The following is a 17,827-nucleotide window of genomic DNA, read 5'->3' on the forward strand; positions in this document are numbered from 1 at the left end:
TGATGACACAGTGCTAGTCATAACCCTATAACGTTGATGACACAGTGCTAAGCATAACCCTAGAACATTGATGACACAGTGCTAAGCATAACCCTAGAACGATGATGACACAGTGCTAAGCATAACCCTATAACGTTGATGACACAGTGCTAGGCATAACCCTATAATGTTGATGACACAGTGCTAAGCATAACCCTATAACGTTGATGACACAGTGCTAAGCATAACCCTATAACGTTGATGACACAGTGCTAGGCATAACCCTATAACGTTGATGACACAGTGCTAAGCATAACCCTATAACGTTGATGACACAGTGCTAAGCATAACCCTATAACGTTGATGACACAGTGCTAAGCATAACCCTATAACGTTGATGACACAGTGCTAGTCATAACCCTATAACGTTGATGACACAGTGCTAAGCATAACCCTATAACGTTGATGACACAGTGCTAAGCATAACCCTATAACGTTGATGACACAGTGCTAGGCATAACCCTATAACCTCGATGACACAGTGCTAAGTATAACCCTATAACATTGATGACACAGTGCTAAGCATTACCCTAGAACGATGATGACACAGTGCTAGGCATAACCCTATAACGTTGATGACACAGTGCTAGGCATAACCCTATAATGTTGATGACACAGTGCTAAGCATAACCCTATAACGTTGATGACACAGTGCTAGGCATAACCCTATAAAGTTGATGACACAGTGCTAAGCATAACCCTATAACGTTGATGACACAGTGTAAGTATAACCCTATAACGTTGATGACACAGTGCTAAGCATAATGACATAACATGGAGAACATGGACCTATCCACATACTGCCATGATATGGATTACATAGAGCTGTCCACAGTGCCATTCCTAACACGCCATAATGTAGAGCTGTCCATAATGACATCATTTAAACATGGAGCTACCCATTTTAATGCAATGTAGATAACCAAGGTCTTCCAATAATGCCATGTCATGGACTTCATAATGCCATAACACTGAGCTCTCCACGTTGGCCTAATGTAAATATGGAGCAATCCATAATACTGTAGCGTACAGTAAACAGCACATAACCAAGATCACATGGCGCTGTCCGTAATGCCACTACGTTGATAACAGGGAGCTGTCTGTAACGCCACATGGTGGACACAATGAAGTTATTAATAACATGACAACATGAAAAATGTATCTATATCCGTAATGCCACACCACAGAGCTCTGAATGCTGCAGCGAAAGCTTTTGTGTTTGAAAATGTTCAAAACTTTGTCATAGCTGCGAGTCGTTTGAATAATCTTACTCAGCAGTTGAACAACTGCTTCTTAGTCTCTCCAGGTAGAGATTCAGAAATCCAGCGAGCTGCTATTTCCTCCCCTGCGTGTAATTGCATTAAATGTACATAAACAAAAAAGAACAGATCTTTTTCAATGTCTGCTTTTCCACTGTGTCTAGGCCAGAAATGCTTAATGAGGAAAGGAGCTTTTGCCTCTGGGGCTGAGAGAGACTCTCTCTCTCTCTCTCTCTCTCTCTCTCTCTCTCTCGCGCGCGCGCGATGTGGAACGAGGCCACGTCAGACACAAACGAAGTGCCGTGCTGCGTTATTTCCCTGCTGTATTAACACTTGTGTTCTGTTTCTCTGCCATCCCCATGTCCCTCGTTCTGCTAAGAGTCTCTCGCCCTCATCTATTCTCCTCTCTTTTGCCCTCTCTTCTCTATTTCTGTCGATCTTTCTATCATCTGCTTCATCCTTCCCCCCCCATCTCTCACTTCCTTTCCCTCTCGCTGTCTCCTCCCCTTTGCTTTTAGCTCTGTCTCTCCCTCTCTCGCTCTTGCTCTATCTTACTGTAACTAGGCTGGGGTCAGGTAAGGTAGGGAAACATACACACACACACACACACACACACACACACACACACACACACACACTGAACTATATCTCCTCCGCCTACACTACAGCATGCAGTAGTCTCTGCGCTTCCTCTTAAAAAAATACTTCAACCCAAATACCCCTAAATACACCCGGGTAACACTGACTGACAGCATGGGCACCTGTATTAGCCGTGTTATGGTACATCACAATGTGAGCTGCTGGTGGCGTAGGGGGGCGTGTTGCTAAAATCCAGGTTGTACAGGCTTATCTCTCTGGAGTAAAGTGCAGGCGGAGTTGTAGGTTAGATCTGTGCCTCTGTGAAAAGGAAGCTAAAACAGGCTGGCTATAAGAAGAAGAAAAGCCTTTATTTGACTCATGTATACCAACCCCAATTCCGAAAAAGTTGGGACAGTATGGAAAATGCTGATAAAAACAAAGAGGAGTGATTTGTAAATGTACTTTGACGTGTATTTAAACAAAAAACCTATAAAGACAAGGTAGTTGATGTTTTACCTAATCAACTCTTTTTTTTGAAGATAAACATTTATTTTGAAATTGATGCATGCAACATGTTCCAAAAAAGTTGGGACAAGGGCAATTTAGGACTAATAGCGACGTGACATGTTGAAATGAGAAGGTGATGTGAAACAGGTGAGGCAATCGTCTAATCATAGAATATAAGGAGCCTCCAAAAAAGGCCTAGTCCTTCAAGAGCAAGGATGGGTTCAGGCTCGCCAACGTAAGGAAAATCATCTACAAATGGCCCGGATTTCAAATGAGTGCCGATTAATCCAGGACTGGCCGTCCCGGCAGAATTCAGCCCAAGAGCAGCCCGTCTGATGCAGAAAGAGGTCTCCAAGAACCACAAAATTTCATCACAGGATCTGCTAGTAAGTCTTGCAGCTGTTGGTGTCAAAGTGCACGCGTCTACAATCAGAAAGAGATTGCACAAATTTGACCTGCATGTGAGGCGTGCCAGGAAAAAGCCTTTGTAAGACTACAGTTTGCCAACGAGCGCATAGGCAAAGACCAGGCCTTTTGGAATAATGTGCTCTGGACTGACGAATCAAAGATAGAGTTGTTTGGCCACAGTAATAGCAGACATGTTTGGCACAGAACAAAGACAGTTTTTCAGGAGAAGCACCTCATACCAACTGTGAAGCACGGTGGTGGAAATGTTATGGTTTGGGGTTGCTTCGCTGCCTCATGGACTGGACAGCATGCATTCACTGATTCAACTATGAATTCTGCATCATATCAAAGAGTGCTTGAAGATAATGCGAGGCCGTCTGTCCGAAAGTTGAAGTTGAACCGAAAGTGGACTTTTCAACAGGATAATGATCCTAAACACACTAACAAATCCACCAAGGAACGGCCCACATCATCATGCTGGAACAGTTTTAGGCCTCTTAGTTCCAGTGAAGGGGAATTGTAAAGCTACAGCACACAAACACATTCTATACAACTGTGTGCTTCCAACATTGTAGTAACAGTTTAGGGAAGAGCCACGTATGGGTATTATAGTCAAGTGTCCACATACTTTTGGCATAATATTGAGTAAGTATGCATTGTGAAATGTTTGGGTAAAGCAAATGAGATAAAAAAAAATAAAAAAAAACACATCAATATATACTGTAAAGCATTACTCTAGACCTAGCATTTGCTTAGCATGTCTAGTAAAGAGTCACTAGTGTATTGTCAAGCAATTAGATCGGACTTACTGAGACAGATTTAGACGTCTACACCGTGCATTTTCTTTATTCATAGCTAGTATAAGTACATCTATTGTGATTGACTCTGTTGTAATATAATGTGGCCTACATGATTGTGTAGAGTCATGATACAGAGCCTAAAGCGGCGCTAACCTCGATGTTTAAAATAGAAACACTAGGGAAGAGAAATGGCCTTAGCATGGAGTCGGCTACAGGCTGTACATTAACAAAGCGCATGTGTGATTGAATTAGGGCTTTCAAAAAAATAATAATAAATCAAACCACAGTTTTGCACATTCACGGTTCTAGTTATCTCCTCCTGCTAAGCGTGTGCGTGCACTATATCACGATTTCTCCTATGAAATTAGTCTGATTTGGAACGATGCGCATCAATTCTTTGCAGCAAACAAAAAGGAGCTAACGTGATCCGGATAAATAGCTCATTAACGGGCTCGTCCCGTGTTGACGTGGGTGTGTTAGAGTGAGGAAAGCACTGAAACGTGCACCAAAACCACGGTCGGGATCCAGTACCCCAGGCGACGCCATGAAAAGAGCAAAGTGAAACATTCCCGTCGAGCCGAGAGCGCCGCGAGAGCGCCGCGAGAGCCGCGAGAGCTGCGAGAGCGGAATGCTGTAACACCAGTTACAGTGTTTTAAGAGCTCATGTAGTTGCTGTAAATTTGCTACATGTTAAAAAAGATGAAAATTGAACAGAATAAACAAATGTGTCAAGCTGTGGGACATGTTTGTTAGGAACAATGGGTGAAGAGAGAAAAGCTGTGAGAATCGTTACCTGCACCGAATTTCAATTCGGCACACGGTACATCCTGCCTCTTTTCTAATACTCACATAAACACATGGACTCATTTCCTTGTACATTTTTTCCTCAGATCTGAAATGTTTATGTCTATAAAAATTATATATATATATGTATGTATATATTTCTATATATCTATACTCCCCCCAGATAGATTTGAAAGCGGTTTTGCTCTCAGGCTGTGAGTTTCTGCTCTGTGCAGCTCGGGCTAGTCTGAGTGCTGAGTCAGCTTTTTGTTTCAACTTTTTTTTTTTTCCTTTTTCCTCCGGAGACTGCAACAGTCCAGCGATTTTTCTCTGGTGCAGTTATGGTCTCTCAGAATATTATCCTGTCCTGGTTCACCAAAAAACTCTTAACACTTAAGAGTCGAGTGTGCAAAAGTTTGCATCCCCCATGGATTTTGAAAGGGAAAAAAATCGAAGCGCTAGTTTGAACTTATAATTCGTTTAGTAATAAAAATATTATCATTCTGGGGGCGGTGCACGGTGGCTTAGTGGTTAGCGCGTTCGCCTCACGCCTCCAGGGTCCGGGGTTCGATTCCCACCGTGGCCCTGCGTGTGCGGAGTTTGCATGTTCTCTGCATGTTTGCATGTTCTCCCTGTGCTGCGGGGGTTTCCTCCGGGTACTCCGGTTTCCTCCCCCAGTCCAAAGACATGCATGGTAGGATGATTGGCATGTCTAAAGTGTCTGTAGTGTATGAATGGGTGTGTGATTGTGCCCTGCGATGGACTGGCACCCTGTCCAGGGTGTACCATGCCTTGTACCATGCTCCCTGGGATAGGCTCCAGATTTCCCCGTGACCCTGAAAAGGATAAAGCGGTATAGAAGATGGATGGATGGATGGAATATTATTATTCCAATGTGTTGAAATATGAAGGCTGAAGGCTGCAGACAGATGGATAGATCGGTATGAGTTCGGCCACTGGTAAGGACCTATTGGGACTGGCTCACTACTCATTAGGACACTGATAAGTGCATTTCCAGTGACATGAGCACGTACTCGCGTTGTAAAACGTCACCAAAAATGAAAAAACTTCACATATTTAACTTTTATATGCCATATAAATTTGTTAGCATAATCGCACACATTTCTTCCATAATATGTCAAGCAGAACCAAAGGCAAGCTAGTGGATTATTATTATTATTATTATTATTATTATTATTATTATTATTATTATTATTATTAAAATCATTAAACACTTAAAAGTTGTTAGACTCAAACCGTACATAGAACTACAAATAAAGTTAAAAACCTTTTTCTTTTTTCTTTCTCAAACTTGGAGGCTTCACAACACATGACATCATTTCCTTTAAAGGAACATACGTAGTGAGCATCGATGCTTCCTGGATTTTGCGGTGCATTGTGGGATCTTTTTAGGGCGCGAACGTTAAAGTGCACTGGAAGGATTTTAGCCATTGAGACATCCCTTAAAATGGCCGACTCCCTGATCAGCGCCCTGGACTAAGTGAACTACGGAGCTGATCGAGACTCACCCGTGGACCTGATTGTAAACTTCTTAGGGAATACAAACTTTTGAACGGCTGTTTTGTCTTTTTTTGGAGGAAACATCTGTAACCTAAGACAATAAAAACCATCCTGCTATAAATTTCCATGTCTTCTTCAATGCTAGTAGCCAAGAAGTAAATGCTTCTTGGGTCACACGTTACAGTGTGTGCTAGGCTTCATACTACCTTCATTGGCAGATGAAGAAAACAAGCTAATGATACTAACTACGTACAATCACCACTCTGCTACTTCTTCCCATGCTTTATTTTTCTTCATAATGTCTCTGTCTCTTTTAATGAGAGTACTAGTAGTATATTACAAGATCAAACGGAACCACGCTTTAAAGTTTTCTTCCATTTTTGAACGGTAGAGAGTGAACAGAACCAACCGCAGGTAAGAACTAAAATGGGGAAATAAAGAGACGTCGGCCCATGCGTGCCGCGGGATTGATATCAGTTTTAATGTTGCTTCGTCGGTTGTACAGTGGCTTAGTGGCTTAGCGGCTAGCGCATTTGTATCACACCTCCAAGGTTGGCGGTTGGCTTGTACGTGACGAATACAACTTGAAACCCTGACCAAGATAAACAGTTTACTGAAGATGAACGAACGATGTGCTCTTTGTTATATTTACGGCATGAAAACATTTGCACCCAACTCTGGAGACTATAATGAAACCTTTAAGGATGACTGCAAACCGTTTTTCAGGGGAAAATAACCTAGTATTTATTTAGGACAGCTGGTCAAAGCTCCTCAGAGTAGAATCGAGCCATTAGATCCGAGTTAGTCTACCTACCGAGACTGATTTTTGACGTCTAGACAGGCGATCGGATAACAATGGGAAAATCCGGAGTTTGACTGCACAGACTCGATAATTAGACGCCGCTAACGGACACAGAGCTGTTTATAGAATCAATGCTACTTCTTCATGCCACCCTGGTTTCGTATGTAAACACACAACCTGGCAGCGTTACAACAAATCCCTGAAGCATGCGGAAATAATCCCAGTTACTGGCTCATTAAAACCTGCCAAAAAATACTACATAATCAGTTACTAAACGAAAGCAGCTAAGAGGAAAATGATCGGAAGTGAATGAGACCTAGTGCCGATATCAGTGCCGTACCTTCCACAGCTCTCTTGAAGAAGACTTTGCAGCTCCCGCAGGTGACGACGCCGTAGTGGCACCCGGACGCCTCGTCCCCGCACACCAAACACACTTTAGCCGTCGAGGATGAGTGTCTCAGAGGAGCGCTGTTATGAGAACACACACACAAAAACACAATAACACTTCGTTTAGTCGTAATAAACCAAAATCCCAGGTTTATATAATATATATCATGTCACTCAAAAACGACCCCGAATAAACAGATTAAAAAAAAAAAAAACAATGAAAATGTTTAAATCTTTATTTATTGAACATCTACGGAAGGAGTCTCCAGTGTCGGAGATTTGTAACACTAAGTACGAGAGTAACGAGAACTATTTCGCAGAGGTTCCAACATTTCATGTAGTTGTAAACGGATAAAAAAAACCGTGTTAGTCTTTAATGAATTAAAAGTATTCGAGAGGACGGATTGCAGTGTTATAAGTGGAATAAAACGATTTGAGACACGACGCTATTGGAAAATAATCTTCAGGGTGGTACCAGTGACATCAATTGCTTGACTGTTTTTCTCAAACAGCACAACCCTAAGTGTTCATAGCGGACGCAGCACTCTGGGTTTGACCTTAATTAAAAGTCTGACACATGAATTTTCACGAGCTAATGTGGAAAAATGAGAGAGGTAAGATACAAGCTGTATTTTTCTTGTTGTTGGGTTGGGTTGGGGTTTTTTTGGAGGAAATTAGTGACCACAGATGAACTGACTGTGATCTGTGAAGTAACATTGCGGGTTTAACCGCAACGCCTTAACCGATGCTTTGCGGTTAACCTCATTTATTATTTATTGCCGACTCTTCGAATCCCCCCATGGAGAAAGCATGCCCTGATCTGTGTGCTCTGAAGTGTGTACGTGGATGTAATGTGTTCCTCCCACTGTTCCCAGGCACCCAAAAGAGTGCAGCATATGTCAGTGACTCACAACGTATGCTTCGTCATTTTTCTCCAGATCGTGAGGTTTTCAGAGGTGGTCCCCCGAGACGAGCTCCAAACTAAGCAACAGCTCCTATCGCCACCCTTCGCGTACAAAACAGTCAGGTTAGGCCCTCAACGAACGACAAACCGCCAGCCGTGTGGGACCGGCGCTTAGAGAGTAACGCATAAAACCAAAACAGTGACAGAGAGAAAAGAGAGAGAGAGAGAGAGAGAGAGAGAGAGAGAGAGAAGAGAGGGGCAGGTTTTCGTCCCGTGCCCTCCAAATGCAATCGAAACAGTCAAAAGGAGAAAAAAAACCCGAGGCGTGCACTCCAAATAGTTCGGGCTGACTCGGCAGAAATCCGATTAAGTCGAGCAGAGAAACCTGAAATAGCGTGAACGCAGAAGTGTGGCATCGCCTCCGAGCTCAAAGTCACCCTCTCAGACACGGCAAGCTAATCAACCCTCGTCTCGTGGAAATGACTAATGAGAGCATTCTATTCCTCGGTCGCGGCTTTATTAATAGAAGAATGCTTTTTATACCGCAGCGCTGTGGAATTCTCGATTCTGATTGGTCAGGAGCTGTCGATCCGTCTTCTAGAACAGCAGCTCTGACAGTCGTTCCAATTTAAATAAATAAATAAATAGGTAAACTTCGGTCGGGGGGGGGGGTTCGAAATCCCGAGGCGTAGCACGTTCTTCCCGCGCACCGAGGGTTTCTCCGGGTACTCCGGTTTCCTCCCCCAGTCCGACGTCATACGTCGTAGGCTGAGCGGCATCTCTAAATTGTCCGTAGTGTGTGAATGTGTGTGTGATTGTGCCCTGTGATGGGTTGGCACACTGTCCAGGGTGCCCCGAGTCCCCTGAGATAGGCTCCAGGCTCCCGGCGATCCTCTGTTAGATAAGCGGTATGGAAAAGGTATGGATGAACTGATGGAAGGAGTCTCCAGTGTCACGTCAAGTTTTCCAACACAGGAAGCTCTTCTTGATTCTCAGTAACAAGACGAGCTGCATTTTGCGTTTTATTAACTTTAAAGACAGGCTGGTGAGGGAAAGACTGCTTTAATGTAAGTCACTACAGGAAGTTCCATCCATCCATCTTCTATACCGCTTATCCTTTTCAGGGTCACGGGGAAACCTGGAGACTATCCCAGGGAGCGTCGGGCACAAGGCGGGGTACACCCTGGACAGGGTGCCAGTCCATCGCAGGGCAGACTACAGGAAGTTCTACATCATGGATAAACTTTTTTCTTTTAATTAAGAAAAAACATGTATCATTGGAAAACTGTGGTAGAAGTGGAACAAAACTCTTCAGGAGGTGCTTTTATTGGAAAATAATCAACTCCAGGGTGGTAACAATAACTCCACTTCGTCATCCCACTCGGTTACTGATTATTTTCCTATAACAACATGCCTCTAAGTGTTTTATCCATTACTCATGAGTTTCCAGAGCTGGGTTTTTTATTTATTTATTTATTTATTTATTTATTTATTTATTTATTTATTTACGTTTTGTGCAACGTTCTTAATTTTATGCTATTGACAGAGAACCTATGCCTTCCTTTCTCTCACTCTCTCTCCTTTCCCTTTGCTAACGAGCTCCCTCCCATCACAATCAATAGCGCATGGTAATTGTCCGCTTAACATTCTGACAACATCATCGCATCCTAACGAGCCGTCTGCTCTCGGAGGCACACTCGGCTTCGAGCGAGAACTTGCAGCGGCTCCCTGACACAATCAGGGGAGCTGATCTAATTCTATCGCGCCAGTCTAAACATGCATTCAATTTGTTAGCGGCTTTAGCTCGCCCCTGGCGAGGCAGACGATTGGAAGGCCCCGAAGAGCCGATCGCCGTGAGCACTCGGCACACGTGATTAAAAAAAAAGCCCGGCTGCGTCGCAGTCAAATTTCACGAATTTTTTTCTTTCCTTTCCTTTTTACTCCTAAAAGCCTTGTGGTGAAGTGAGAGCAGAAAAATAACAGTGATGTAAGACGAGGCGACTCTTGCTGTGAAAGGCAGTGGGTCAGTGTCCACTGTTCCGAAACCGCTGACGTGGTTACAGAGCAAAACTGTGGCAGTGCTGTGAGAAAAACATCAGGCTGTGTGCTAAATTTGAGATAATAACACTCCATTAAACTAATGCTGTATGATGTGACGGACAACAAGCGCAGATGAACTGAATTAGCTGCATTAGCTGCAGTGTTCGGAAATGTGGGCTGAAAGCGGCTGTGACTGGCTGAAAAGTCTATTTCTAGTCATGGTTAATCGTGCCGTATTTGCGGACACGGAACCGCAGGTATTTTTCCCTCCATAATGTATGCAGGCAAAAAAAAAAAAAAAAAAAAAAAAAAAAGGGAAAACACTTTCACCTGGATTCTCTACAACCTCGCTTGAAGCACTGCGTTCTTGTGAAGCCAAATATCGCAGAATATGGTGAAAAAAACCACCAAAAAACAACTTAAAACAGCAGATCAACTGCCCCAAAGATGATTATTTATATCTCGAATCTTGGATTTTTTTAATTTATTTTTTCTTTCTCTTATACCACAGCAATTTGCCGACGGTTACTTTTTTAACTTACGAACGACACGTCATCCTTTTTTTTTTTTTTTTTTTTTTATATCACGCTTTACTTACATTTAACATTGTGGAACACCCACGGACCAAATTAGCTCCTGTTCTCATTTACATTACAGCAGCTATAAACATTCCTTCTCCCTCTATCAGACTTTCTCAGGGCGCAAAACTTTACAGAGCGCCGTTACAAAACCGCTGACGCTAGAGACTCCTTCCATAAATGTGAAATAAACATCTCCTTACAGAAAAGCGCCACCACTGCAACGTTTATGCCGTCATTCATTTATTTATTTATTTATTTATTTATTTTATATCTGGTTTATGTTGCGAATCCACCAAACAGGTCCTCGCGGACGAGCCGTTACTATAGAAACGATCCTGTATTAGAACGTGTACGTTCGTATAAACCGTTCTGCTGGAACTACAGTCGGAGCTGCTGTCACAGAAACCTGAGCAACATCTTCCGACCGATCGGAATAGAGAATTCAGTAGCGCTGTGGTGTAAACTCTTTCACGTTTAAAACGAAGGCAAATGCAGAAGTACACCTGCAGAGTAGAACATGAACAGTAATTGATATTGCTGAAGGAAAGAGAAAAAAACAAAAAAAACAAACAAAAAAAAAAGCACTTCCTTTTCAAAATATAACATGTTGCCTAGTTTTTTTCCCTCCATAAGAAAAAAAATACATGAACATGAACACAACACGGACAATACATGGACATTTTCTGCACTGATCTCCGGCCGTGTCTACGATGACCTTAACCGCTAACGTTATCTGTTTCGCCAGACGAGCAAGCAGAGCATGATGGCAAACAACTATTTAATTATTCGATTCAATTTAAAGCACATTATTCCGTAATCACACACAGAAAGGTGTGTATTTAGGAGAGGGGGTTAACTGAGATGAGTGGTGTAACTTTATTAAAGTTTATTTTTTATAACATATTTTTTTGTGACTATTTTTCAATTTTTGTAAGTTTCTGTCATCTATAACATAATTGTAATGTTTTTTTGTTTTTTTTTAAATGCCTATTATTATGATTATGTGTGTATTTAAGTAAATGAACTTTTTTTTTCTTCGTTTTAAAAAAAAATAAAATTAAAAAAATTAGCCGTATTTTTTATTGAGGTCCTTGGCTACTTTACTCCCCATACTATATGTTAAAACAATACATACAACGACAACATGCTTTCAAATATGATCTTGGGACAATAAAGCAAGCTATATCCTTTACAAACACACAGAACTGTTCAGGCTTCAGCACACGAGTGTAAAAAAAACAAGTGCTTTATGTAAATGTAAATCCGTTCCGCTACGCAGCAGATGTTGAAGCTGAATGTGGAACTGATGGGAACTGATAGGAGACCGCGTTAGACACGGCGGCGCGAGCATTCTCGGGATTGTTTGGATTCTGCATACTTTACGGCTCTTTAAGGAGTCCCGAGTCAGCTGAGATCTGCAGTAACTCGGCGCCAAGCTTCACGATCGACGAGAGACTGACAGATCGGCTGCAAAAAGACACGACCTACGAGATAACCCCGTTCGCACGATACATGTTGGAGTTGTCAGGTGCCAATCTTCAGCGTGGAGATGTGTGCTGTTTAGAGAGTTTAGACAGTTTCTGGATTGCGGCCTAAAATGAAGACCCTCTTGTCGAGTGAACTGTTGAACTGTACGCTGCTCCAGGAACTCTGCTGGAGCTATAGGAAGTGTGACGCTTAAAGGGACGGTTTGTCATTTTTTTAATTTATTTATTTATTTTTTTTTAGCACTCTCTGCATGAAATCGGAATAAAAACACTGGCAGGTTTTCCTTTTCCGTCTCCGGACCATGTGCAACTCCTCTGCTGAAACTATATGGAGTCTTAGTTGGCGCCAAGTTGAGGAGATATGCTCTGGCTTGGGGTGGGGCTAAGCTCAGGGCCAGAAAATATAAACTGCTTTGAAATTTCACAATATAATTCCCATTGTATGTGGTACATGCGTGTATAAACATCGGAGTCGAGTAAGAACTATAAGAACACGTCCTGAAGTGTCCTCTTATAACGCAGCAATTCACCACTGATGACTTTTTTTAGATTAAACAGATTCGTACTTTTTATCCGTTTGTAGCTACGTTTAACGTCTGGAACGTCTGTGAAACAAGCTCCTGTCATCACATACGTTATAGTAGCTATAAACAGTCGTCTCAAGAGCCTCTCTTTTTTCCCCCCCCCCGTCTTTCTTGAAGCACACAAAAACATTTCAACGCAACCAAACTTCATAGATATATCTCATCGTATCTCCTTATTGTCACGAGAAACTCCAAACCTCTCTCTAACCGTCTCGAGAAACTTACCGGCTGTTAGAAAGGTCTGACGCTGGAGACTCCTTCCACAAACGCTAAATAAAAGAAAATGAATCGACAGATTCACAGGCTCCTGACCAATCAGAATCCAGCATTCCGTAGCACTGCGCTATGAAGTCCTGTTCGAGCAGAAGTGTAATACTCAAGCGCTTCTTTAACGTACATACTCACGGACTAGTGGAAAGACACGCTGAGTCAGGCGACTCCGTATGACTTCTCATACGTTATATAAAACGTCTCTTCTTTATAAGCACTCGTTTCATTTTTTTTTTTTTTACACTAAGCGCACGGAGACTGTTTTGAAGAGCCTATCAAAACGAGGACTCGGTTCTGTAACCTATTCAGCATCGCCGTCTCTTCAACAGCTGTTTCATAATTGGTCTGCAGGCGTATAATACACTTTTATAATTCCAGGGACATGCTGTCGGTTCTGCACACTTCAGTTCGTTTCAGCTCAGCCGTTTCACTGTCGGAGCTACGGAGAGAGGAATTTAGGGGTTACCCACAATTCTGTGCTGCAGGCCATTCCGAGTGTGTGAGGTGCAGTCATAACGTTTACGTCGCCTCGCTGCGGCTGTGTAAGTCGTTTTGTCTGCTTCCGTGTTTGTTTTACCTAATCTACCTTCAGCTTTCGCTGCATTCCAAGACGAATGTTATATAAATACTTCATACCGAAGAGGCCACTTCTGAGGGAAAAGGTGGCCGCTATTTCACCGGCTTCACCGAGTGTCTGTCTCTACAGCTGACCAGGGAGCCATTTTCCTCTGATTAGTTCAGGATTCTCGGCCACTTAGCGCTTTCTGTCAGCCTTCGCAAAGCCGATATGATAATTGTCTGCGCACTTATAACGCTACACTTAAGAAGTTCGCTCAGGCTCATTTAAGCACACTTACATAACATTAAAGGTGCCGTGTGTGACGTTTAAAGGACTTATTGAGACATCCGGTCGCATTATATTACATTTTTTAAAAACTGGCTTTCCATAAAAGCTCATGATTAGTTACGGTTCCATGCAGAAAAATATGAGCACATGACTTCAAAATAGCAGGTTACGTACATGTTCGTGATATACACGAACAAGCCCGGTGCTGCGCACGCATGAAAGAAAACAAAACATATCACGTTATTACAGTGACTCTATCCACACACCGTGGTGTATTCTGTTGCTATTTACTTAAATCCCTGCTGTTTAGCCATAAACTTCAAAAAAAAAAAATCTAGAGCATTTATCCCAACAAACAAAAAGTTAAGCTTCCACTAAGCCTACGTTTATCGATCTTTTCACTACTTCACTTCTCGTGACTTTGTACCTACAGACTCCACCTGAGTCTTTCACACATTTCATACTTCTATTCTTCTCTGCAAGGCACCGAGCCAAAACAGTGAGACATGTTCGGAGGGGGAAGAAGAAGGGCCTGGAGGTATAGAAAAAAACAGCAAAACTTTTAAAAAAAAAAAATAATAATAATAAAAAAAAAACCACACACTTCACTCTATCACCTTCACACATCTCCTCTCACCTGCATCCCACCTGCACACACCTCTGCATGCAGAGAAAGAAAGAAGAAAAGGAACCAGACAGACTGGTCCCATCGCTCTTCGCCTGGGCTAGATGCTGGATCTGAGATCGGAGCTGAAATATAGCACTTCAGGAACTGTGGTAAAAGCCTGACTGACAGAATGTAGTTAACTGACTGAGCTTCACGCCGCATAAACAACATATCTGACTTGCGCTTATGAAGACAGCGTAAGGGTTTACGCAGCTCTCGTTTTCACGACGGACGCTAGCGTCGACGAGGATAACACGACCTCCGGCGTCGGCTTGTGACGCTTCTTCATATTTGATCCCGTTCGATTAGGACAATGCGCACCTTATCTCAGTCGTAGCTGGTTGTTATTAGTCAGTGATATCAATCAGCTGAGGTTCTAACATTCAAATCGTTTTTAATACAAGAACGTGTAGTAAAGTTTTAAATACAGGAGTGAAATGTAATGTAATGATAATGAGTCTTTATTGATCATTACAGCACAGTGAAATTCTTTTCTTCGTATACCCCAGCATGTTAGAAAGCTGGGGTCAGAGCGCAGGGTCGGCTATGATACAGCGCCCCCTGGAGGAGAGAGAGTTAAAGGGCCTTGCTTAAGGGCCCAACAGTGGCAGCTTGGCAGTGGCTATATAGTAGCTGAAGCAAAAACGTACAAGATGTATATGTACGCCACAGTATTACTGTTTCCTTCTTGATTCTAATTTAAATCCCACGTTTATCATGACAACGCGCTCGTTTCGACACGTTATCGTTCCTATGTATATTCACGGCTACTTCAGAGAGACTTGGACGATGGATGGTACACGTGAAAAGAAGAAAAAAATTACGAGAAACGCTGGTATTTACCGACAAAGAAATATCGTCGTTGATATTGTGACGCTGTTCGTCTAACATTTACGGAAGGAGTCTCCGGCGTCACTGTCCGTCTTGTAATGCGTTCCGCCACGGGGAAGTCTTCGGGACGGAGGAGTTTTTGCGCGTCCTGGTTTCTCGTTAACACGATCGATGGTCTTTGAGTATTTATAGCTGCGAGAACGTACGTGATAACAGGACGTAACATGTCTCGCAGACATCCCACAACGTTACACGTGTAACTACGAACAGTACGGGAAACGTAAACGTACGACATGTCGTGTTTTTGTTTGTTTGTTTGTTTGTTTTTTTTTAAATAAATTCAAAATTTGAATCGTTGACAGATTGCTGTTACATAAGATGGAATAAAACACTTAACAGGTGTGCTGTTACAAAAAGAATTGTACTCGGTGACATGGTAACACGCTAACAGTAACGGTTGTTGATTGTTTTACCGTAACAGCACACACCCGTGTGTTTTCATTTCATACACACGAACGACAACAAATGATCTGTTTGAAAATCTGTTTCGTTCGTCGTATCGCGTAGAACGCTGTATGGATTATTATTATGTCCTGTCATAAAAGCATAACCAGGGACAAGGGCGGCCAATCGGCTACAGCTAAAATCCGCGTGTGCGTTACATCCGTTGCGCGGCATGGAACGACGTTTATCTGTATTTTCCCCATTAGAACAATCGATTGTACTCTGAATCATCAGAATTAAAGCGAAACAATGCAACGCCGAAACACCTTAATCTTCATGGTATTTAGGTCATCAAGAGTGAACCCAGGTGTTTTCTGTTCTCCTGTGTACTTTAGAGTTTACTTCCTTTCTTTTAATAAGCGATAATAATCTCTTGCGTTCATCGCTGATTTTCCGGTCTGACTCTGTGCTATTTGTGCATGAATTTGTTAACTATGACAAACCAGGCATCTTAATTAACCACAGCCACAAAAGCACACACGCAAAAAAAACATGAAGGTAAATGAAGGTAACCTGCAGGAGAATCTGTTTTTCTCTCAAGAATATACATATATATATATATATATATATATATATATATATATATATATATATATATATATATAGATCTTTTCTTTTGGTTGTTTTTTTTTATTTTTTGGTGCAAAGCTCATGTATGCTATAGGGCATACTGTACTTCCTGGAAATTCAGTGAGCTGATAGCTGCAACAGGATGTGCGGGGGATGAAGGTTTACATTTCAGAAGATGCCAGATCAAAACTGAAGCATCCTGTGAAGACCGAAGTCAGTCTTAGTGTAAAATGGGCGAAAAGTCCAAGTCTCGTGATGATGCAGTACTCTATACCTCAAGACAAATGCATTCACCGAACTTTTTACCATAAGGACTAATGAGAGGATTCATCTGAGAAGACTCCATTTCACGACGTGCAGTTTAATTACCGTACGTCGTACCTCCTCATGAATTCTTCGCACGAACTAACTTCGGGATTCCGGTCCCGATTCCGGTCCCGATTCGGTCCCGATTCGCTACAAAATGGACATTTTTAGCTTTTATAACCTTATGATGCAAAATTCAAACAGTTTGTCCAATAACTGAGTAAATAACCGGGATTACTTTTTTGAATGGCTACAATTCCTTTCGGTAAAAATCGACAGCTTTAGTAAGATCACGATCAGGACTTTCTTGAGGTGATAGCTGCGAGGAAAAACTCTCTGATACGACATGAGGACGAAATCTGGGATGAGAAACAGGACCGTCTTCACGATCTACTGACAGGAATTTGCACGTAGAGGAAAATGGCGGACGCACTGAGCAAGATCGGTGAAGAAAAGCTTCTGTTTTCCTCATACAGTATGAGACTAGATAATGCTGTGTCCGTGTAATATCCTAGACACCTTTTTTTGTTTTTTCGCCCCATTTTCTCCCAATTTCTTCATTTGCTAATTCCCACCCACTAGCTAGCTCAAGCCGTCTGTGCTGAATGCAAAAATCACCAACATTCCCCAGTGCTAAAACCTAATCACTGTTTCTTGGAAACAGCAAGGCCTTTTGAGAACAAACCGTAAGTGCCCCCCGTGGCGGCCCAATGCTAGCGCTACACAGAGCCGCCCTGTGTATTCAGCACCTTTGCCGTAATACGCCTCACTATTTACACTAATCTGGGTTAGCGGCAAACCCAAAGATCCAAACAGTGCAGCCTCAAAGCACAGAAAGCTGCTTCATTAAAGCCACAAATCCCCTGCTTTTGGCAAACCCGTGACCCAGCGTTCACCTCGTCCCTCGCTCCTCCTCCGTCTTCGTTTACCTGCACTGTGCGAACGACACGGCTCTGATTTGCAGGTGACCTCCACGCCCGCATTATCCCAGCAAGGACAAACAGGAAAAACAAATCCCCAAAGAGTGAGGGATTATCTGGGGGGAGGATCATGCAGAGCCAGGCCAGTCCTGTCAGCCCAGGAAGTCAGCACTCGCTACTGTTTTTAAACAACGATCAAGCTGAACTTCCTGCCCAGACAGGAAGTCAACT

At 42.6% G+C, this 17,827-nt stretch overlaps 1 protein-coding gene across 2 annotated transcripts in view; it reads right to left on the minus strand.

The window, feature by feature from the left end:
• The window catches only part of nr3c2 (nuclear receptor subfamily 3, group C, member 2), a 123,786-nt gene that overhangs the window by 52,684 nt on the left and 53,275 nt on the right, over positions 1 to 17,827 (minus strand). For both annotated transcript variants that reach the window (XM_053622090.1, XM_053622088.1), the window contains exon 3: positions 7,039 to 7,166. In XM_053622090.1, coding sequence (XP_053478065.1) covers positions 7,039 to 7,166 — 128 coding nt within the window. The remainder of the gene's footprint in view (positions 1 to 7,038; positions 7,167 to 17,827) is intronic.

This window comes from Ictalurus furcatus, chromosome 3 (assembly GCF_023375685.1).
Source record: "Ictalurus furcatus strain D&B chromosome 3, Billie_1.0, whole genome shotgun sequence".
Classification (NCBI taxonomy): domain Eukaryota; kingdom Metazoa; phylum Chordata; class Actinopteri; order Siluriformes; family Ictaluridae; genus Ictalurus; species Ictalurus furcatus.